The sequence below is a fragment of the Lissotriton vulgaris genome, chromosome 2_1 (assembly GCF_964263255.1).
Source record: "Lissotriton vulgaris chromosome 2_1, aLisVul1.2, whole genome shotgun sequence".
Classification (NCBI taxonomy): Eukaryota; Metazoa; Chordata; class Amphibia; order Caudata; family Salamandridae; genus Lissotriton; species Lissotriton vulgaris.
Window position 1 is genome coordinate 1,995,047,137 of NC_141687.1, and position 23,945 is coordinate 1,995,071,081.

General features: G+C 43.4%; 1 protein-coding gene across 1 annotated transcript in view; it reads right to left on the bottom strand.

The window, feature by feature from the left end:
• The window catches only part of TMC3 (transmembrane channel like 3), a 584,800-nt gene that overhangs the window by 248,691 nt on the left and 312,164 nt on the right, over positions 1-23,945 (bottom strand). Inside the window, exon 10 of the mRNA XM_086958221.1 lies at positions 20,340-20,487. Within this exon, the coding sequence (XP_086814347.1) occupies positions 20,340-20,487 (148 nt within the window). The remainder of the gene's footprint in view (positions 1-20,339; positions 20,488-23,945) is intronic.

Consider the following 23,945-nt stretch of genomic DNA (forward strand, 5'->3'; position numbering starts at 1 on the left):
TCGGTGTGATCCAGCCTTTCGTCTCGGCTTCATTGACCATAATCGCAATGGTGTTCCTGAGTCTGTCAGTGGGGTCTGTGTCTATCTTTAGATAGAACCTTGTATCAGATAACAGAGCTAAGCACTGTGAGTCATATCCTTCTTTGCTTAAGATAACAGTTCCACCCCCCTTGTCTGCTGGCTTGATCACTATTTTCTCATTAGTTTTTAGTGCTTCCAGGGCCAAGCGTTCTTTTTTACTTAGGTTTTGGTAGGGTTTTTTGTATTGCAATTTGTCTACTCCGTTTAGGAGTGCCTGCTCAAATGTCTGTAGTTCTGGATGTACGGTGGAGGCTGGTGGATTAAAAGTGGATTTATTCCTCAAATTGGTATCACCCTGTTCTGTCCTCCCCATGTTGGAATTATGATTGGAGAAGAAGGCCTTCAATTTTAGAGTCCTGCAAAATTCAGCTAATTCACTCTTCAGTTTAAAAGTGTCAAGCCTGGGGGTAGGAACAAAACCCAGACCCTTGTTAAGGATTTCGATCTGTTCTTGTGGTAAATCAATACCCGAGAGGTTAATTACTAGGGATTGGTTTTGCTGGTTGAGGGGTGCGATGCTGCCATGCTGCGTGTTTGTACATTCCTCTGTTGGTCTTGCCATCTGAGGGATTTTTTCTTGCCTCTTGGCTGGTTTTGGCCTCTCGATAAAAAATGAGGCTCTTTTTGGGTGGTGTGCAGATTATGCCCCATTTGCTGATCTCCCAAGTTTGGCATTTGTTGCATGCCTTGATTGTATGGATCCATCCAACCTCCATATGGTGTAACAAAAGGCTGGTAATAAGGCATGTTGTACCCGTGAAAAAATGGTCTCTGCCATCTATTTCCTCTCCTCGGGCGATTTTGTCTAAAATTACTCCTGCCTCTTTTGGGGAAGAAACCATCTGTACTATTGAAGGAATTATTAGAGGAATTGTTAGATTCGTTGTCAGATCCTGTATCCTGGGGAGTGTATTCCTCCACGGTATATGGATGCATCTTTTCTTGGTTGAATTTCTTTAAATCTTTGCCAAGTTTGTTGAGCTTACTTTGTGTTAGGAATTCTCGAGTTTCCTCTAATTCCTTATTGATTTCATCCAGCCTTTGTCTGTATACTGCAGGGTTGATACACTTCTTGAGCTCTTTTTCACAATCTTCAATCTCTTTTAGGAGTTTATCTGATAGTCTTTTTGCAGTTTTTACAATTAGTACCAGGTAGTCGAGAGTACACTTCCACGATATTGAGGACCAATCTCGTCGGAAGGCTAGGTCGCTTAAGAAGATACGTGGGGCATTGGTGACCCAGAGGCCTCTTGGGGCTGCTTTCACTCTCAGATATTCGGTCATAATGATTCTCAATGAAGCCGAGACGAAAGGCTGGATCACACCGAAGGAGGCTGACTTTTTGATGGCGAAGGAACCTATTACCCCCTATTTTTATTCTTTGCCAAAAACTCATAAAAATAGAAGTCCACCGCCAGGACGCCCGATAGTTTCGGGCATCGGCTCAATATTGGAACCACTTTCCAAATTTGCCGATGAATTCTTGAAGCCTCTTGTCCAACAAACACCGGCATATCTAAAGGACACACGTGACCTTTTGGTACAAATAGATAAAAAACCTTTCAACCCGCAAACTATGCTTCTTGTGGGCCTAGATGTTGAAGCCCTTTTCACAAGTCTGCCTCAAAACGACACCATGCAAGTTCTAGAAGACGTCTTATTCTCTAAAAACTGGGAATTCAAAACACCAAGACATTTTATTCTAGAGTGCTGTAAGTTAGCACTGAAGGAAAACTTCTTCGCTTTTGGAGACGATATGTACCTTCAAATCCATGGAACATCCATGGGGAGCGCCTTCGCTCCCTCGGTGGCAGGGCTCTATGTCAGTCACTTTGAAGAACTCAACATAATCAATGTAGACAACATCTTCTCTTCCAGTATTTTATACTGGAAGAGATACATTGATGATATCATTATGATCTGGGACAACAAATTGGACCTACAGACTTTCATGAATTGGCTGAATAGCCTTGACCCATGGCTTAAATTTACACATACAGCCACCAGCTGCAACCTTGATTTCCTCGACATAACCATATTCGTAAAGGATAATGAGTTACACACAAAAACATACAGGAAACCCACGGCCAAGAACAGCATTCTGTCATATGAAAGCTTTCATCCCAAACCATTGAGGGACAACCTTCCCTATAGCCAGTTCCTTCGTTTGAAGAGGAACTGCAGTAACAACTCAGATTATAAACTACAAGCCAATGAATTATGTGAAAGACTGAGACAAAGAAACTACACAGAGAAAACAATAAAAATCTGCAAAAAAAGAGCTACAAACCAACCGAGAGAATGCCTCCTACAAACATTTGAGAAAGAAGCAATACCTGACCTAACCACCTGTGTGACAACATTCAGCCAGGCATCCTACGCAGTAAAGAAACTAGTTAATAGGAACTGGAATATCCTTCACACAGGACAATTCAATTGGCCCAGACCAAGGTTTGCCAATAGAAGATCTAAAAACATCAAGGATGTCTTGGTACATACTCGACCGCCACCAAAAAAACTACAAGTGAGCCTGCCCAGGGACATAACTATGTCACCAGTAACTGGACACTACCCGTGTGGGTCATGCGTAGCATGCAAAACTACAACTGCTACAAAAACATTACAGCTTTCTGACACCTTTTTGTGGCAACAACGTCAACACACGAATTGCAATTCGACCCATGTCATCTACACAGTGACTTGCCCCTGCGGAAAACGTTACATCGGGATGACATGCCGCAAAATAAAAACAAGGATTGGCGAACATCGCAGTAACATAAGATTAAAAAAGAATACCACAAAACTGTGTACCCATTTTGTGCAAGTAGGACATTCCTGCGATGACATCCACTGGTCAGTAATTGAAATGCTAACCGATAAATCCCAGAGATGTGAAAGGACTTTATTCGAAAAAGAACAGAGGTGGGTGGAACGCCTCAGAACTCATGAAAATGGCCTTAATGATTCTATTCCGTGGCATCAATTCTCTAAATGATGGATCATCAATCCCATTGTACTGAATCTCTATACGATGTACCATCTACATTATAAAAGACTGCCCAGTTCAATAACAACACTCGCCAAAATCCCATATACCCTTGATGCAAGCTGCAAAGTTTTGTTTATGAAAGACAACTTACCTATCAACGCCAGAGTGTCGGTTTCTTAACCCCACTCGCTGAATTCCCATTTCCCCTTGATGTGAGCAATAAAGTTTTGTTTACACAAAAAACAATCCATCTAGATACGCTCGCTAACACGTGAGCAGTAAGTGCCTGCCCTTTAAAAACGCCTGCCCGGCCGGATTAACTAACTTCCGGGGGCAGAGTCAGCACAAGACGTGAACACTAGCACACGCGGGTAATGGCGGAGTCGTGCAGCATTTCCTACTGAATCTCGGTAAGGTGACCAACAGAATATTGATTAAACTCGATATATCTTTTCAAACACAGCTCTGAGTCCTGAGGGCCCCCCGACGCAAGCAAGTACTCTCTGTTTACAAGGTACGCTAAAGCGCTGCGTTTAACATAACTCGCCCATTTTACCGAATTGGTTCCTTTGTAGTAGCTGCTTCCCCGCGCGCCCTTATAGCCTGCTTTCCTATAACATATCCTGCTTGACAAGAGGCCAGCGCGCACTTCTTTCAATTCACGCGTGTTGAAGGTGCCTGCAACGTGTGTACATTTCCCAGTTCACGGTGCGATAAGCTCAAATCATGTTCTAAAACCCTCCCGACTTCGGAAATGAATATTTCCGATTCTAGTAAAGAACGAATAATAATGTTATTCTACTGTGTACTAGCCTAAATTAGGATTGAGTATAAAAGAGTGTGTCTACCTCGATGTTCTCTCCCCCTTTTTTCTTTTCAGAAAACGGAGGAGTCATAACCCTGCAAAGTATACAGGTCATAAACGCAATACTACACAAAAGGTGTGAGTAATTCGAAAAATGTATGTCTATTTTTACTGTTAGTCCTGACGAATGCTCTATAGACCCCTGTGGGCCGACAGAGCAGAAACATGTCGACGTTTGTGTGATAAATGTTTTTTCAACTACTATGATCTAGTTACTCGATCTATCTAGTAGTAATAGATCTTTTTTAACAACCTGAAAATCACACCATATAATAAAATCACTTAGGGTGATTTTTCAGTTTTTTTAAATCCCCTTTTTTCCTTGGTTTAACTTTCTTTGACACACCCTTTTTTCCTGCTTCTCTGGACACTGCACTATATGCCAGAGGTGCCTCAGGTTGAGGCTGGCAACACCACTAACTTAGGGTAACCAATGATAACTGCCAACAACCCATATGCGGGGCGGATGAACCATATATACCGCAATATCCACATGTGCATAGGGTTTTTGAGGTTACCCTAAATTTACATAACCAATGGCTTAGTGTTACAAGTGTCTGTTTCCTTTTTGATAAACCTTGTACTTTCCCTGGGGAATGAAACAGACCTTCTAAATCCCTAGTCCCTCCTTATTGATTGATTGATACTTAAGCTGCGGACAGCAGCGGGACTATATATCCTATATACGCTTTTTTGGAATATATAGATATTACCACGAAACTCTAAATGGAGGGTAATCTTGGTTTGAGCTATGATGCGAGTGACATAGATGAAATTTTGGCAGGACAATCCCTCTTACAGAACACTGAACTTACGGAAGCATTAGCACAGGCAGATGACTGGGAAAAATTGACGGAGAAAAAGAGAGAAGAGATGAGAACATCTATACACGGAATCATTATGACCGAATATCTGAGAGTGAAAGCAGCCCCAAGAGGCCTCTGGGTCACCAATGCCCCACGTATCTTCTTAAGCGACCTAGCCTTCCGACGAGATTGGTCCTCAATATCGTGGAAGTGTACTCTCGACTACCTGGTACTAATTGTAAAAACTGCAAAAAGACTATCAGATAAACTCCTAAAAGAGATTGAAGATTGTGAAAAAGAGCTCAAGAAGTGTATCAACCCTGCAGTATACAGACAAAGGCTGGATGAAATCAATAAGGAATTAGAGGAAACTCGAGAATTCCTAACACAAAGTAAGCTCAACAAACTTGGCAAAGATTTAAAGAAATTCAACCAAGAAAAGATGCATCCATATACCGTGGAGGAATACACTCCCCAGGATACAGGATCTGACAACGAATCTAACAATTCCTCTAATAATTCCTTCAATAGTACAGATGGTTTCTTCCCCAAGAGAGGCAGGAGTAATTTTAGACAAAATCGCCCGAGGAGAGGAAATAGATGGCAGAGACCATTTTTTCACGGGTACAACATGCCTTATTACCAGCCTTTTGTTACACCATATGGAGGTTGGATGGATCCATACAATCAAGGCATGCAACAAATGCCAAACTTGGGAGATCAGCAAATGGGGCATAATCTGCACACCACCCAAAAAGAGCCTCATTTTTTATCGAGAGGCCAAAACCAGCCAAGAGGCAAGAAAAAATCCCTCAGATGGCAAGACCAACAGAGGAATGTACAAACACGCAGCATGGCAGCATCGCACCCCTCAACCAGCAAAACCAATCCCTAGTAATTAACCTCTCGGGTATTGATTTACCACAAGAACAGATCGAAATCCTTAACAAGGGTCTGGGTTTTGTTCCTACCCCCAGGCTTGACACTTTTAAACTGAAGAGTGAATTAGCTGAATTTTGCAGGACTCTAAAATTGAAGGCCTTCTTCTCCAATCATAATTCCAACATGGGGAGGACAGAACAGGGTGATACCAATTTGAGGAATAAATCCACTTTTAATCCACCAGCCTCCACCGTACATCCAGAACTACAGACATTTGAGCAGGCACTCCTAAACGGAGTAGACAAATTGCAATACAAAAAACCCTACCAAAACCTAAGTAAAAAAGAACGCTTGGCCCTGGAAGCACTAAAAACTAATGAGAAAATAGTGATCAAGCCAGCAGACAAGGGGGGTGGAACTGTTATCTTAAGCAAAGAAGGATATGACTCACAGTGCTTAGCTCTGTTATCTGATACAAGGTTCTATCTAAAGATAGACACAGACCCCACTGACAGACTCAGGAACACCATTGCGATTATGGTCAATGAAGCCGAGACGAAAGGCTGGATCACACCGAAGGAGGCTGACTTTTTGATGGCGAAGGAACCTATTACCCCCTATTTTTATTCTTTGCCAAAAACTCATAAAAATAGAAGTCCACCGCCAGGACGCCCGATAGTTTCGGGCATCGGCTCAATATTGGAACCACTTTCCAAATTTGCCGATGAATTCTTGAAGCCTCTTGTCCAACAAACACCGGCATATCTAAAGGACACACGTGACCTTTTGGTACAAATAGATAAAAAACCTTTCAACCCGCAAACTATGCTTCTTGTGGGCCTAGATGTTGAAGCCCTTTTCACAAGTCTGCCTCAAAACGACACCATGCAAGTTCTAGAAGACGTCTTATTCTCTAAAAACTGGGAATTCAAAACACCAAGACATTTCATTCTAGAGTGCTGTAAGTTAGCACTGAAGGAAAACTTCTTCGCTTTTGGAGACGATATGTACCTTCAAATCCATGGAACATCCATGGGGAGCGCCTTCGCTCCCTCGGTGGCAGGGCTCTATGTCAGTCACTTTGAAGAACTCAACATAATCAATGTAGACAACATCTTCTCTTCCAGTATTTTATACTGGAAGAGATACATTGATGATATCATTATGATCTGGGACAACAAATTGGACCTACAGACTTTCATGAATTGGCTGAATAGCCTTGACCCATGGCTTAAATTTACACATACAGCCACCAGCTGCAACCTTGATTTCCTCGACATAACCATATTCGTAAAGGATAATGAGTTACACACAAAAACATACAGGAAACCCACGGCCAAGAACAGCATTCTGTCATATGAAAGCTTTCATCCCAAACCATTGAGGGACAACCTTCCCTATAGCCAGTTCCTTCGTTTGAAGAGGAACTGCAGTAACAACTCAGATTATAAACTACAAGCCAATGAATTATGTGAAAGACTGAGACAAAGAAACTACACAGAGAAAACAATAAAAATCTGCAAAAAAAGAGCTACAAACCAACCGAGAGAATGCCCCCTACAAACATTTGAGAAAGAAGCAATACCTGACCTAACCACCTGTGTGACAACATTCAGCCAGGCATCCTACGCAGTAAAGAAACTAGTTAATAGGAACTGGAATATCCTTCACACAGGACAATTCAATTGGCCCAGACCAAGGTTTGCCAATAGAAGATCTAAAAACATCAAGGATGTCTTGGTACATACTCGACCGCCACCAAAAAAACTACAAGTGAGCCTGCCCAGGGACATAACTATGTCACCAGTAACTGGACACTACCCGTGTGGGTCATGCGTAGCATGCAAAACTACAACTGCTACAAAAACATTACAGCTTTCTGACACCTTTTTGTGGCAACAACGTCAACACACGAATTGCAATTCGACCCATGTCATCTACACAGTGACTTGCCCCTGCGGAAAACGTTACATCGGGATGACATGCCGCAAAATAAAAACAAGGATTGGCGAACATCGCAGTAACATAAGATTAAAAAAGAATACCACAAAACTGTGTACCCATTTTGTGCAAGTAGGACATTCCTGCGATGACATCCACTGGTCAGTAATTGAAATGCTAACCGATAAATCCCAGAGATGTGAAAGGACTTTATTCGAAAAAGAACAGAGGTGGGTGGAACGCCTCAGAACTCATGAAAATGGCCTTAATGATTCTATTCCGTGGCATCAATTCTCTAAATGATGGATCATCAATCCCATTGTACTGAATCTCTATACGATGTACCATCTACATTATAAAAGACTGCCCAGTTCAATAACAACACTCGCCAAAATCCCATATACCCTTGATGCAAGCTGCAAAGTTTTGTTTATGAAAGACAACTTACCTATCAACGCCAGAGTGTCGGTTTCTTAACCCCACTCGCTGAATTCCCATTTCCCCTTGATGTGAGCAATAAAGTTTTGTTTACACAAAAAACAATCCATCTAGATACGCTCGCTAACACGTGAGCAGTAAGTGCCTGCCCTTTAAAAACGACTGCCCGGCCGGATTAACTAACTTCCGGGGGCAGAGTCAGCACAAGACGTGAACACTAGCACACGCGGGTAATGGCGGAGTCGTGCAGCATTTCCTACTGAATCTCGGTAAGGTGACCAACAGAATATTGATTAAACTCGATATATCTTTTCAAACACAGCTCTGAGTCCTGAGGGCCCCCCGACGCAAGCAAGTACTCTCTGTTTACAAGGTACGCTAAAGCGCTGCGTTTAACATAACTCGCCCATTTTACCGAATTGGTTCCTTTGTAGTAGCTGCTTCCCCGCGCGCCCTTATAGCCTGCTTTCCTATAACATATCCTGCTTGACAAGAGGCCAGCGCGCACTTCTTTCAATTCACGCGTGTTGAAGGTGCCTGCAACGTGTGTACATTTCCCAGTTCACGGCGCGATAAGCTCAAATCATGTTCTAAAACCCTCCCGACTTCGGAAATGAATATTTCCGATTCTAGTAAAGAACGAATAATAATGTTATTCTACTGTGTACTAGCCTAAATTAGGATTGAGTATAAAAGAGTGTGTCTACCTCGATGTTCTCTCCCCCTTTTTTCTTTTCAGAAAACGGAGGAGTCATAACCCTGCAAAGTATACAGGTCATAAACGCAATACTACACAAAAGGTGTGAGTAATTCGAAAAATGTATGTCTATTTTTACTGTTAGTCCTGACGAATGCTCTATAGACCCCTGTGGGCCGACAGAGCAGAAACATGTCGACGTTTGTGTGATAAATGTTTTTTCAACTACTATGATCTAGTTACTCGATCTATCTAGTAGTAATAGATCTTTTTTAACAACCTGAAAATCACACCATATAATAAAATCACTTAGGGTGATTTTTCAGTTTTTTTAAATCCCCTTTTTTCCTTGGTTTAACTTTCTTTGACACACCCTTTTTTCCTGCTTCTCTGGACACTGCACTATATGCCAGAGGTGCCTCAGGTTGAGGCTGGCAACACCACTAACTTAGGGTAACCAATGATAACTGCCAACAACCCATATGCGGGGCGGATGAACCATATATACCGCAATATCCACATGTGCATAGGGTTTTTGAGGTTACCCTAAATTTACATAACCAATGGCTTAGTGTTACAAGTGTCTGTTTCCTTTTTGATAAACCTTGTACTTTCCCTGGGGAATGAAACAGACCTTTTAAATCCCTAGTCCCTCCTTATTGATTGATTGAACCAGTAAGGATGTGCAAGAGATCCTGGAGCCTGAAAGTATGGCCCAGGAACCAGCCTTAAAGAGAAGAGGTAGGGGTCACGGGAAACCAGCCTCCATTGTTCCCTTGGTCCAGGAAGAGGCAGACCTTGAAGGGGATGCCCTGGAACCTACAGCAGAGCAAGTTGCTGAACTGGGGGACCTGTCTGAGTTGACCCATTGGCAGCAAGAAGGAGACCCTCCAGGGAGGAATTTTGTGCAGAGCAGAAGTAGTACCCCTCTCTTGTGGGTTTGCGGCAACAGGCCACAAACCAGGCAACTGGTGATCAGTCTGGATGACATTGGATCTACTGGGAGAACAAACTCCTGTATACAGAGCCTAAGATTGCTGAGCATGGATCGGCCCGTGTGCTGGTGGTACCCCAGCACTTCAGAGCCTTCCTACTGGGGTTGGCTCATTATGTGCCTTTAGCTGGACATCTGGGGCAGGACAAGACCTTTGAAAGGCTTGTCACCCACTTTTATTGGCCCCAGATGCGGAATAGTTCAGACACTCATTGTAGGACTTGTCAAACTTGCCAGGCAAGTGAGAAAAGTGGAAGGAAGCAAAAGGCTCCTCTCTAACCTTTCCCTGTAGTCAGTGCCCACTTTGAACGGGTGGGCATTGACATTGTGGGGCCACTGGACCCCAAGACAGCCAGGGGCAACAGGTTTATCCTGGTCTTGGTGGACAATGCTACCCAGTACCAGGAAGCCATCCCGCTCAGGATAGTGAAGGCCCCCGTGGTGGGACGTGCACTGATGGGGATTTTCTCCCGTGTGGGGTTGCCCAGAGAGGTGGTGTCAGACTGTAATACCAACTTCATATCTGATTATATGAAGTCCCTGTGGCAGGATTGCGGTGCTACATACAAGTTTACCACTCCTTACCACCCCCAAGTTAATGGGCTGGTTGAGAGATTTAACCTGACCCTTCAAGGCATGATTATGGGTCTTGAGGAACCTATGAGGTGTAAGTGGGACGTCCTCTTGCCATGCCTTCTTTTTGGCTACCGTGAGTTGCCACAGAAGTCCCTAGGGTTCAGCCCCTTTGAACTGCTGTATGGACACCCGGAAAGAGGACCTTTGAGTCTGGTCAAGGAAGGCTGGAAGCAATCTCCCAGGAAACCTCCCCAGGATGTATACAGTTACATGCTGGTCTTCAAGACCAGACTAGGCGATTCAGACAACTCACCCAGGCGAATATGGAAGCCAGCCAGGAGGAAATGAAGCAGTGGTATGATCAGAATACCACTCTGATTGAGCTACAACCTGGACAGAAAGTTTGGGTCATTGCCCCTTTATAGCATTGTGCACTCCAGGACAAGTGGACCGGACTATTTGAGGTGGTGGAGAGCAAGAGTGATGTCACCTATTTAGTGAACTTGCGGTCTCCTAGGAACCCTTTGCGGGTCCTTCATGTTAACCGCCTGAAGCCCCACTTAGAAAAGTCCAAAGTGGGCATGCCCCTAGCGACAGTTGATGAAATGGAGGTGGAGTCTGCGCCTCATCCTGACCTCCTGTCTGCAACAGAGCAAGATGGGTCAGTGGATCGTGTCAGCCTCTCTGCCACACTGACCCCTGTACAGCAGCAAGATTGTCGCCAACTATAAGGGCAAATCTCGGTTTGTTTTCTCTGGTTCCTGGTGTCACTGAGTAGTGCGTCCATGATGTGGACACTGGGGACAGTCCTCCTGTGAAGCACAAGGCTTACTGAGTGACTGACAGGGTCAGAGCTTACATCAAGGAGGAGGTCTCCAAGATGTTTGCCTTATGGGTGATTCAGTTCTCCAACAGTCCTTGAGCCAGCCCAGTGGTCTTGGTGCCAAAGGCTGCCGCACCTGGTGCCACAACTGAACTCCAGTTCTGTGTGGACTACAGAGGACTCAATTCAGTCACCAGGACTTAGGCGCACCCCATCCCTAGAGCTGATGAGCTCATTGATCGGTTAGGGGCTGCACAGTATCTCAGCACGTTTGATTTGACGTCAGGGTACTGGCAGATCGCCTTAACTGATGGTGCCAAAGAGAGGTCAGCATTCTCCACACCAGATAGGCACTACCAAATCCGGGTTATGCCCTTTGGGATAAAGAATACCCCTGCCACCTTTCGGAGGTTGGTCAACCAGGTGTTGGCTGAACTGGAAGATTTTAGTGCCGCCTACCTGGATGACATTGCAGTGTTCAGTGCCAGTTGGGAAGAACATCTGCGCCACCTCTGGGAAGTGTTGATGGCACTGCGCAAGGCAGGCCTCATGATCAAGGCCAGTAAGTGCCAGATTGGGCAGGGTTCTGTGGTGTACTTGGACATCAGGTAGGGAGCAACCAGGTGGCGCCCCTACAACCCAAGAATGATACCATCCTGGCATGGGAATCCCCAGAGACCCAGACACAGGTGAGAGCCTTTTTAGGACTCACGGGGTACTACATGAGGTTTGTCAAGTGGTACAGCAACATTGTTGCACCCTTGACTGAGCTGACTTCCAGGAAGCAGCCCAAGAAAGTGAACTGGACTGACACCTGTCAGAAGGCTTTTGACACCCTGAAGACTACCATGTGCACAGCACCTGTGCTTCAGGCGCCCAAATTCTCAAAGGAATTCATTGTACAAATAGACGCTTCAGAGCATGGTGTGGGGACTGTTTTTTCACAGATTAATGAGGAGGGCCTATACCAACCGGTAGCCTTCATCAGTAGGAGGTTACTTCCACTGGAACAGAGGTGGAGAGCAATTAAGCGTGAGGCATTTGCTGTGGTCTTTGCACTGAAGAAGTTGAGACCATACCTGTTTGGGACTCACTTCCGTGTTCAGACAGACCACAGGCCCCTCAGATGGTTGATGCAGATGAGAGGTGAGAACCCAAAGTTGTTGGGGTGATCCATTTACCTACAGGTGATGGACTTTACTGTGGATCACCGCCCAGGTATAGAACACGCCAATGCTGACGGTCTGTCCAGATTTTTCCACCTTAGTGAAGAGAACTCCCAAGGGGAAGGGTAGTTCTCCCCTCATTTCAGCTGGAGGGGACACGTGTTAGACCTGGTATCATTGGCGTGAGTCTCCCTTCCATTTTTTTACTGATTGCCTCCTCTGTTTTTGATCTGTTTTGCTGGTTAGATGCTTTTGGGCAAGGTGCCACTGTTAATCAGTGCCACAGCGCAAGTGCTCCCTATGTTAAATTTATGTATTTATTAGTGACTCCATTATTAGGTTATTTGATTTACTTGTCAGACCAAAGTACAGTGGACCATGTGTGTCCAGAGCTTGTAAATCAAATGCTGCTGGTGGGCTTGCAGCACTGGTTGTGCCACCCACAGCAGCAGCTTGTAAAGTGTGTCTCAGGCCTGCCACCACAGAGCCTGTGTGCGGTCTAGTACTGCCATGTTGCTTGGTAAGTGCACCCACTTGCCAGTCCCTAAACTTTCCCTTTTCTTCATATCAGACACCCCTAAGGAAGGCCCAAGGGCTGGGTGCATTGTAATTATAAGGTAGGGCATGCACTGGTATGTGTGGCATGTCATAATAGTGAATTACAGCCATTTTCGTTTTTGACTATTGCATGGCTACCAGTCCCCATAGGCCAGAATGTGCAGTTTGATTATAACATCTTTTAATCCTAACTGACCCAGGGAACATGGTAGAAATTCGAATTTAGTATGCCTGAACTCAGAACGATAAAATACATCTTTGAGTAAAGTTGGTTTTAACATTATGTGTTTGAAAATACCACTTTTAGAAAGTAGGTATTTTCTTACCTAACTATCCAGCCTGCCTCTGCTAGCTTGTGTATTGGTATGTCTGGTTTTGTGCGTGACAGGGGCTGCGGGATTCCAGGAGACAGGGTGAGTCAGCACAAGACTGAATAGACATATTTGCATGCAGATGGTTGGGAGGAGTAGCACCTGGGTCTGAATAGGGCTGTGCCTGCCTTCCACAATGCTGGCTCCACCTCCTGTTGTGCGTCTGATGTCCCTGGCCCACACTGTCAAAGGAAAGAAGGAGTCCTTTAAACAAAGTGCTCCACTGCAGAACTGGTTTGACTAGGTACAAGCCCCTTTGCCTTCAGAGGACAAAGGATTTTGCAGTATAAATATGGGGACCCAGACCACAAGACTTTAGATCACTTCTGGAACAACAAGACTAATCTTGTTTTGCCAAGGAGAAGAACCAAGGAAGCTGTAGGAGTTGTACTGCCCACCTGCCAGTGTGCTGTGTTGGCCTACAGTGGTGTCTTCAGTGCCAAGGAGAAGATAAGGAACTCCTAAAGGACTTTCATCATCATGCAGAATATTACTCCAAGGGCTTGATTTGAGCTTGCCTCATGACCGAAGTCTCAGGGTTACCAGTCTTCACCCCTTCTGTTTGCCTACATCTGGAACTTGCTAATCTAGATGCTACAGAAGGAATCCTGCTACACCGACGCCAGCGAGCGACGCCATCATCTGCATCAAAGCTATGAGCGCTGCTCGGACTTGCAACGTAGACCAGATGCTGGCACCCATGCCACATCGACGCCAGCGAACGACATCGTAAGCCTGCCATAGCAGTGAGCGCTGCTCTGACTTGTGACGCCGTTCCGACGCCTGCTGTTGTGCTGCATCGACTCCGAAGCCGACATCATCGCGGAGCCGATCGTCGACGTGGGTGGTCAAGAATCCATCGATATCGCGACATCGTACGGAAACGTGGTTTCGGCGCCATCATAATTCCACCTCCTCTCCGGTCAGGAACAGATTCCTCCCCTGCCTGCGCAAGCATCCAGGACACTGACGCATCATCTCCCCTGAAGTAAGGAACCGACGCCACAACGCCCCAATGACGCTGCACCTCCCCGACTCCGTGAGCTGTCTTTGTTTTTGCTTTCCAAGGTACTGTTCTCTGTGGGTTTGTTTTAACTCCGGGCCCAAAGAAGCACACCTCGTGGTCAGTGCCGTACTATGGGATTTCTTTGACCTTGATGTCATGATAACTCCGGTTGGGGTTATCTGTTGCTAAAGACTGCTTTTAAGTGAATACCCTATTCTTGAACTATTTCTACCATCTTGAAGAATTATTATTGATTACAGTATTGTGGATTTTTGTCATTTGTGGTCTTGTGTTAAGTCTACATGAAGAATACTTATTTTTATAAAAACCTGTGTTGTGTCCATCTCTAGGGTTTTCACTGTATTACTGTATGTGTTCACAAATCCTTATCACACTGCTTCAACTTGCCCACCACATCATTAATTACCTTAGGAAATCTCATCTCCCATTCCTATTTGGCAAAGCCAATACACCCTTACGTTCCTTCTTGAGGAATATTTGTTCAGTATTGTTAGGATCTAATATTATGCCAAGATTTGTTTGCTCCAACCATCACAATAATGACTACCGTTAAGCCATCACATATACCTTGGCTGGCGTACTATTAGTGTACTATTACCTTTGAAAGCTACCTCAGCATCAAATTCACCCAAAACCTCAATGGGTTTACCTTCATATGCAACATGTTTATCATTTGCATTTATTTAGTTAGTTGATGTTTTTGAATGCATTCCAAACTTTTGTTCTAATCAAAGTGAAAGGTAAGCCAGAATGAGCTATTACAACCACAGGAACATCTCTAATACTCACCAAACAACACATTTAATTTAATTTAAAGGAATGTAACCCAGTTGCAGAACATTGTCCTTCTCGCATTTAACTTCCGAAGATACCATATCCATGCACAACACTACACTCTCATCACTGGAATCAGAAACCTCCTGTACTATGTCACTTGCACTGACAAGTTTAAATCTTTGACCCATGCCAGAGTTGCATGCGTTGGCAAAGGGTTCCTTCTTTTTACATTTCATACATACTTTGTCATTTGCAGTATATCATTTAGAGTTTCCAAAATGATTGTTGCTCCTACATCTATAACACTTGAGAGTCTTAGACTAGGGAACCTCTACATTTATTTTTCGCCATGCCCTTAATATTCACCCCATATCTTGAGAAGTTGATCCTTTCAAAAAAATAGACATCTCTGTTGAGTAAGATGCTGCTCTCTCAATTCCAACTGCAACTTCCACCACTTATTCTAATGTAAGATTAGGTATAGTCAGCAATGTTTCCTGAATTTCCTTGTTGTTGGTATGCTCGTAAATATGGTTTCTTATTAATTCCTTCTCAAAATTCTTATACTCACAAGTGGAAGCCAACCCTCTTAGAGCACCTACAACATTTTTAATGGATTCACTAGGTAGTTGATCATGTCTATAAAACTTGTGCCTTTTGAAGACTACGTTCTTGCAAGGTTTAAATCTAGCATCCAACATTTTTGAAGCTGATGCATACTCATCTTCAAATTCACCATCACCCATGAAGAGCTGACGAGGTAAATGTATGGAAATCTTTCTGCCTTTGGAACCAAGGCAATGCCTCAACAATGCATACTTCTTCTGTGTGAAATCATCAGCCGAAATGGCATTAGGATAGGCTTCAAAAGCTACAAACGGAGGTGGAAGTACAATGCTCTGCTGCAGTATGAATAGTGATCCTGCGCAGATCCTAAATGTTGAAACACTACTGATGCTCATAAACTTACATACATTGAACATAGATTACCTACAAAATTCACAATTAAACATCTGCAACGGTGAGGGAAATATTAATCACTTAGAGGCCTAGAACCTTGATGAAAAGTACGTGTCACTGTGAAGTTTAAAACATATTCAAAACAATGGCGTGTAAGGTGTACACATCACGATTAGTTAATATTGTATGGTAGTGTGCATGTCACTGTGAGATAAAAACGTATTCAAAATAATGATATACAAAGTTTGCACACATCACCGTAAAATGAAATCTACTTCACATCAAATCATGTATCACTGTGTAACTGGTTATTACCATGTATCAGATCCTAATATACAAGGTGTGCATATCAACATAGACTGGGCGAATTGGCACCAACAACACAAAAACATCCAATTATCCGCATGCTGAGAACAAATGTGAAGAAGGAGTGAAGAAATGCTTACAACGATGAATACTGAAACCTCCGAAATGGCCATGGTAAATCACTAGAAACTCAATTCTCCCCAGCATGCAAGATGGCCACTGTTGACACCTAGACTAGACTAGACATAATATTGGTGTTACCATTAGCGGTGCGCTCTATTTCCATAGGCGATGGAAGAAGTAGTGCTAGCACAGCGCAGTACATTCAATATGGCATCCGACGATGACCAGATCATCAACAAAGTTGGCAACCATTGCTGAAAAACAGGAACTCTACCACACCTCCCTGGCGATAGAAATCCCTACGAAGCACATAGCTTCTGTGACAAGAATACCGCTCCCAGACTGAATTCACTGATGAGCTCACTTTTATATTCCGTGTTTCCCCCTTCAAATCCAATGTTTCTAGGAATGCAGAAAAGATACAGGCCACAAGCATGGCCACTCTCCCACCAGTATAGTCGCCAATTAAAAGCTGCAGTTCACCACAGGCTTTGGTAGAAATATTTTCTTCTTCTTTTATTAAGCATCTTCATACACACAGCCAGGTACACCGGGTTACTACAACTGTCGAAGCAAGGTTTGAAAATATACTTTCCATCTTGCACTCCAAATTTCTGGTGTACTGTTCCATCATCCACTATGGAAATACCATTATGAAATCTCACTAAGAAGCTCCCAACACGGAGTTCGTGATGTCAGTCTCTGTGCGCCCACTTAATATAACCAGTGAATTTGCATCTTTCATCACCGCTCTGTAGACTTCAGAAGCAGAGGATAGGGTAGAATTCTTACAAGGTATATATTTGCCATTCCTTATGCGCAAAACAATTGACAGACTGAAAGGTCACATCTCTGAAGATGAAATCTTTGGGGTGATAAAATCTATGCCCAGCGAAAAGTTATATATCCGTACATAAAGAAGAAAGGACACCCTTTAATGTGCAAGCTATAGACTGATCTCCCTAATTAAATTGAATGTTAAAAATATTGGCTAATTCATTAGTGAAGCTACTAATGGAGATCACCCTTATTCACAGAAAGCAGAATCGCTACAAAATATGTAAAAGGTTAGGAGTGATGGCCCTTAATCTAACGCCTGCTTTTGAATGGTATTAGTGTTTGGTGCTGCCTCAGATTTACACCTCATTGTAAATCTGGGGCAGTGTCAAAAAGCAATGGGTGTTGCGGTTGAACGCCCACAGCAACACCCATTGCTCGCCACTTTCACGCAAATATCTGCTTGAAATCGCCTCTTTGTAAATATGGAGCAGGGCATTGCGCCACCAGAAGGTCGGAAAAGGGACATTCCGGTGGTGCAATTCCCTTGTGAAAATGCCCCTGTGAGTGCTAAATAATTTTGAAAGCTTCGGTTCTTTGATTATTTTTTTTTACAAAACCAATGATTCAGTCAAAAGAGACATATATGTGTAAATATGTTTAGAGAGAAGCTTATCACATACAATGTTGATGAGTGAATACATAGTACATGAGGGTTGGATTAGGATCAAAAATAGGCACGACACGCAAAAAAAATGTGGCCCACATTTGCGGATTGCCTTTCTGCAAAACACTGCTTAGGCAAAGTTTTATGAAAAGAAGGGGGTGCGGGGGGAAAGTTTTATGAAAAGAAGGGGGTGCGGGGGGAAGGGTGTGCGGGGGTCTCTGACAGAGGAATGTTTTCTTAACTTCATCTCGAATTTAAAAAAATGATTGGATTAGTTAACACTGGTGAACCACACATGAATACACTTCAGCTCAGGCCCCCTGCCCCGTCTCAATCTGCATGTAATAATGAGAGGGCCCAGCGAGGGAACGGGAGCGACACCTCCCCCGTTGGTAAAATGGAGGTAACAGTGGCTCATCTGCCTCCAGAAAGGCCACTAAGCCCCCCACTGAACCGCTGGCGGCATCCAAACAGCACAGATACTGCCCAAATTGGCTCCCAGGCAGACCAAAAAAGCGGCTCACAGCTGGAAGTCGGATACCGCCCCCTCAGCCATTACCTTACCAATCTGACCCTGTCTTCTATAGCCCTCTCACATAGCCAATAGTCTACAAAATCTAGTTTGGCCATGAGAAATCCTATGCCTGCCAGGACCTGTCTTTCCGCGGGAACCCTCCCACTCTTCCATAATACCCAGGAGCCCTGTTTTACGAGTAAGCACCATCAGCACTTCAGAATCGTATAGTGTATTCGTAGCTTTCATGCAATGTGTTTACATAAATAGAGAGAACTAAATAATGTGAAATAAGTCTCTTAATTTTAGAAAACACCTCTGTCAGGTCAAGGACTTGTGTATAAAAATCTGACGCAGTCTCTTAGGAGTACAGTAAATCTTGCACAGAAATTTCAACTCTACTAAACAGACCTAGCCAAGGATTGCTAATTCTCAGGATGACATCTTGGCTTATGGTCAGTCACCTTCCCAAACAGATCGCAGGTACATACTTAGTCCTTGCCAAACTGGATTATTGCAATGGGCTCTATCTTGGAAGGCCCGAGAAGCAGTTACACAAGCTTCAGATGATTCAGAATGCTGCTGCAAGGCTCCTGCTGGGGATCCCCAAGTTTCAATCAGTGGAAAAGCATCTTCAGATACTGCATTGGCTTCCATTTAAGTGTTGCATTAAGTTTAAGGCCTTATGTATTACATGTAAGGCGCTACATGGTACTGATCCTAAGTTCTTGAGGCGGTCACTGCATTGGTACTCTCCCAACAGATGCCTCCGGTCTGAAGGGGCGAAATTGATGCTCTCTAAGAGATTCAGTAAGTCTTAGTAGGGCGGCAGACTCTTCACAGTGGGTGCTACAAAGCTCTGGAATACCCTCTGCATTTCTATCAGAAGCCTTCCTTCTTTGATATCCTTCAGGAAAGCCCTTAAGACCTCGCTATTTAACAAATAGTGCTCTAGCGTGCTTCAGGACTGTTAGCGCCATGACACCGCTTGGTATTTGTGCACTGAATAAGTTTTAATAACATAACATGCATCAGTCTGATGCATTCCATACCAGGGAGAGATAAACCTAGTAGATACCTTATTCTGCCAGGGGAACAATCACTAGGTTAGCCTCCATGGAGCTCAGGAAACGTTCACCAAGGACCAATAGTGTGATGCCATGTAGTTCTAATGATGCACAAATACCTGAAAAATTAGAATTTATAGAGCTGCAACTTGCATGCAAGAGCCGTAAATTATTCCCAACGATCCCCCAGCGCTGTGATCTCTATAAAGTCCCAGGTGCAGGAACCCTGCAGGTCAGCCTATTCAGCTAGCCATGCACCCTGCCATAAGGGTACCACTTCTGTTCATTTGCTCTCCAATCGAATTGATCTCATAACTGTCTGCCAACAATCTTGTGTGATTCTTGATTTGCCTGGTAGTGCGGCATGAACCTGTGAGCCATACTGGAAACCCAGTAGGGCAGGATTATTGACTACATCAAGGCCCAAGTGCAGAGTAGGATCATCTCGGATGCCAAACAACTAATAGTTCACTTCTGGCAACTGGGTGGCCCAGGTGTATAGTGTATCCACCATGCCAAAGCAACCTTCATAAAGTGACTGGACACATTTATCCATCGATATCCTGGGATGTCTGCCAGCTCATAAGAAACAAGGGTTCTCACAGCATAAAAGAAGCGCCCCAGCATTCATTACAGTGATACAGTTTTAAACAAGGTCACTCTTCGCATTATGAAAAAAGAGGGTAAGATTCCTGTATAATCCCACAGAGGGCCTCCAGTAGTAGGGTAATGTTTATATCTCAATTCATTCTCGGGTCCATGATAATGTGCAGGCGGAAAATAATTCAAGCATTCCCCCATTACCTTTTTGTTTTCCTCAGTGCGTTGACCAGTAAATGCAGTATTGTACTCCAATTTTAAAGAATCTGCAGACTGTGCTTTCAATAGATGATAAGAATGACCAGCCTCAACAACCATGGTAATATGGACTTACCTCATTTTTTTCCCAAAGAGTGAGTTCCAATTTTGTTTGCTCTAATTTCTGGGATCGATCAACGACAAAGTAAATGATGTATATGCTTCCAGCAAGTGAGAGAAGTACAAGAATGTTTGCAATAATTCTTAAAGTTATAGTCACTGCCCTAGAAAAAAAATATGTTCAAGTGAATAATTTTGAAATTGTAAAGCCAAACATTTTTAAAAGAATTGGGGACATGGCATAATGTCAAGTTTACAGTTAGTTTAATATTGTCAAACTTTATTCATCAAGCATGCAGAGAGTTATCTTATGGCTGAAACAAACTCAGTACATTTCAAAACACAAACGATCCAATACGCACCGCAAAAACATGATTTTTAATGTAGATGCTTGTTAGAAATGGGATTTCTGGTTGGCTGAGGCTTGCGCCAAAGCCATGCAGAAACCACCACTCTAGTCAGGGCAAGGGAGTTACACGCTGAAGATAACCCCCTTGGTAGCTTGGCATGAGCAGGCAGGCTTATTCTGTTTTGTAGTTCCTATATTCCCAATAGGCTCTGTGCATTGGAATAATATATACTATAGATTTGACGTAGGACTGAGGTCTACTAGGTCTCTATTGAATATATTAGACTTAATTGTGAGTGCCAGCTAGCTCAGAGGTCACTAGAAACTTTCTCGAATAAACAAGAAGGGATTAGTTTCTGACAACCGCATAAACATGACAACTTTGTTTCCCAAGAATAAGAAATATATCTCTAGAGTCGCGGAAACAATAGATAGTTATTTCACTCAGTCAATCGTGCATGCTTCGTTTCACCAGAGGTGCAGAGAAATAGAGAGACGGGTGTTTTCAATAAAAAGTATTTATTGAACAGTCTTCTTTCTCATGCAGAGGAAATGAACTGCTACAATCGTAATACTGGTAGCAAAGTACATTAAGTAGCGTACAGAGAGTATTATAAAATAATACTGTAAAAGCATGATTTGGTTGCTCAGCCATGAAATACATAGAATACATACATTAATAAATAAAGACTAAAAAGTACTCAACTGGTGCTTCTAAAATACGCCTACCCCGGTGTACCTAACCTAGGTCTAGTACAAGAGAAGAAGTAAGTGAGGTGTAGCTTAGTTTCAGTATTCTTTGCCAAGAATCTATCCAAGAATTCTCTAAGGGTCTAATCAGCTCCGTACATTGGTTTTAGAATGAAGGAGGTCTGGAATCTCTCTCTCAGGACTCGATTTCCCAACAACCCGCAAGGGTAGCTTGGAAACACTGGAGCTGGATTTCTCGGAAAGAGAAAAGACAGCGTCTTTCTCAGTGCGTCTGCTAGAGGGTAGGCTCCCTTCGACACTTGCTGAGGCGAGCTGTGTCGTGTAGGTAGATAGTTGAACTGCTCCAAACCACCGTGTGTTTGCCTGGGCAAGTGTGGGCATATTTATAGCTTGAAGGTGCCGAGTTTGACGTAAGGATGGACATAATAACGTCATCAAAGACTCAGTTCTTTGAAAACTCCATGAGTTCTTGGTTAAATCAATATTCAAGCAAGGGGAAGTCCCTGACTGCTGAAGGCGGGTTTTTCCAAGGAATCGTTGTGGATTTTCAGAACTAGTGAAAGTAGCCATGCCGTATTTGGACTGCATAGGCTAAGTCTAAATATGGTTATGATTTCTATGCCTATAAAAGGATAGGGTGATTTATACCTATATATGGGCATGAATCGGGAAAATTACACTAGTGTCCTAAATTCATATACAAAATCCCAGAGGCAATGTGTAAAGCATTTGCACACGCACACAGCAACAACATCCCAGGCACACCACAAAAGGGAAACCATACAAGGTTATATCAAAAATAGCCTTTGTATTCTCATAACACGTTAGAATAGTAATCACATAATATACATAGTGCCACCTGGCACTAGGTCATATCTACAAGGGATTATTTGCACCTGGCAGGGCCACATGGGCCGCTGTCAGCATCATCACTTAAAACAGAGCAAATGTAGATCATATAATACGTAGAACACATCCAGTACTCACTGGCCATTACTGTACTCAGCATCATCCTGTAACATAAACCATATAATGCACAATCTCACATTATCTATCCACAAGACAGGGCAACCCAATATTCCCCTGGAACTGGGTATGTTCAATAACAACAGCAGAAAAGTTCCTGAAGGAATTATTTCATATCATTTAACATTTTAAAGGAATGTCATAAAAATGAACATCATTCAATAAACAACCGGAGATTGTATTTATATAGTCATTGAGTTTATATCATCAAAAATAAATTATTTAGTCAGCATAGGCAAAATCAATATGAAAATTTATGAATGGCAACCAGAACAGAAAACTGCTATTTCAATTTTTTCATGAGCAGTGATGACGGACACTTTTGCGTATTGTATGGACAATATATACAATGTATGCCATATATACATTAGTTACCAACTATATACATTTATTTACAATGCATAGTCAGATGACATCCGCAAAACAGTGTCAGTGCGCCGACGTTTCGGTCTCAGATTTCATGACTAAACGAGACCATCCTCAGGACCAATGTTGCACCATGAATCTACAGTGAAACAATATATAATCTATAATCAATAATCTCCAAATTGTGTGGTGTGTACCGTCTACCCCCACCAGTTATAGTGTCTAAGGAGTGGGAATAATGTACAGTGTCTATCTACATATATACACAAATATATATACAAATGCATAACCATGCACTACAGGAACAATAAAGTGCAAGTCAGGGGTAGTGCAGGTCAGCTATCTCTAAACCAAGTGTCCACATCTAGAAAAATGAAACAGATATAGGTCTTCTGAAAGTACTTACACGTGATAAGCCACAAAGAATCAGTCCTATATAAACATAAACCAAAAAATCGGTAAGGAAATGTCCACACCACTTTGACTACCTCTTCCTATACAGTATGTGGACCTAAAAAAGCTTACCTCCTGAATATGATATTTAACTAAAGACAGGTCCACACTTTCAATCGTGGGTTCCGGGCATATTCAAAATGCCGTCCTCGAATCTAAGTGACATAAACCACGAGTAAATACAACGACCAGATGAACCCAAAACTATAAGTCAACCTAAAAACGCTCAGGTCCGCGCTGTCGCGTGATGTATTCTAAGTCCTCTCTACTTACTTAAACTGGGAGTAAAACACCGCGTCAATCCAAGGCTCTCTGAATCAGACGAGTGCCGATCGGCGTCTTCCTGGTTCTCAAAGGCCGGTGGGACGGTAATCACACGGGATTACGTGTGGCGTAGCGGCCATGTTTGTCAGGCAAGACGGTATGCTGGGCAGAACTGCTCGATCCCAAGCTACCTATCTTTACGGTACTAACCCCCCCTTTAATGAATTCCCTGTATTTGAATAGGGTCCCCCTATGTTATTGAGCTGTAGGATTGAGACATTTAACATGGGTAGCTTGGGATCGAGCAGTTCTGCACAGCATACCGTCTTGCCTGACCCTCACTGTTAATACCATAGAGTCAGGCAGCCCCTGTTGGGACAAACATGGCCGCTACGCCACACGTAATCCCGTGTGATTACCGTCCCACCGGCCTTTGAGAACCAGGAAGACGCC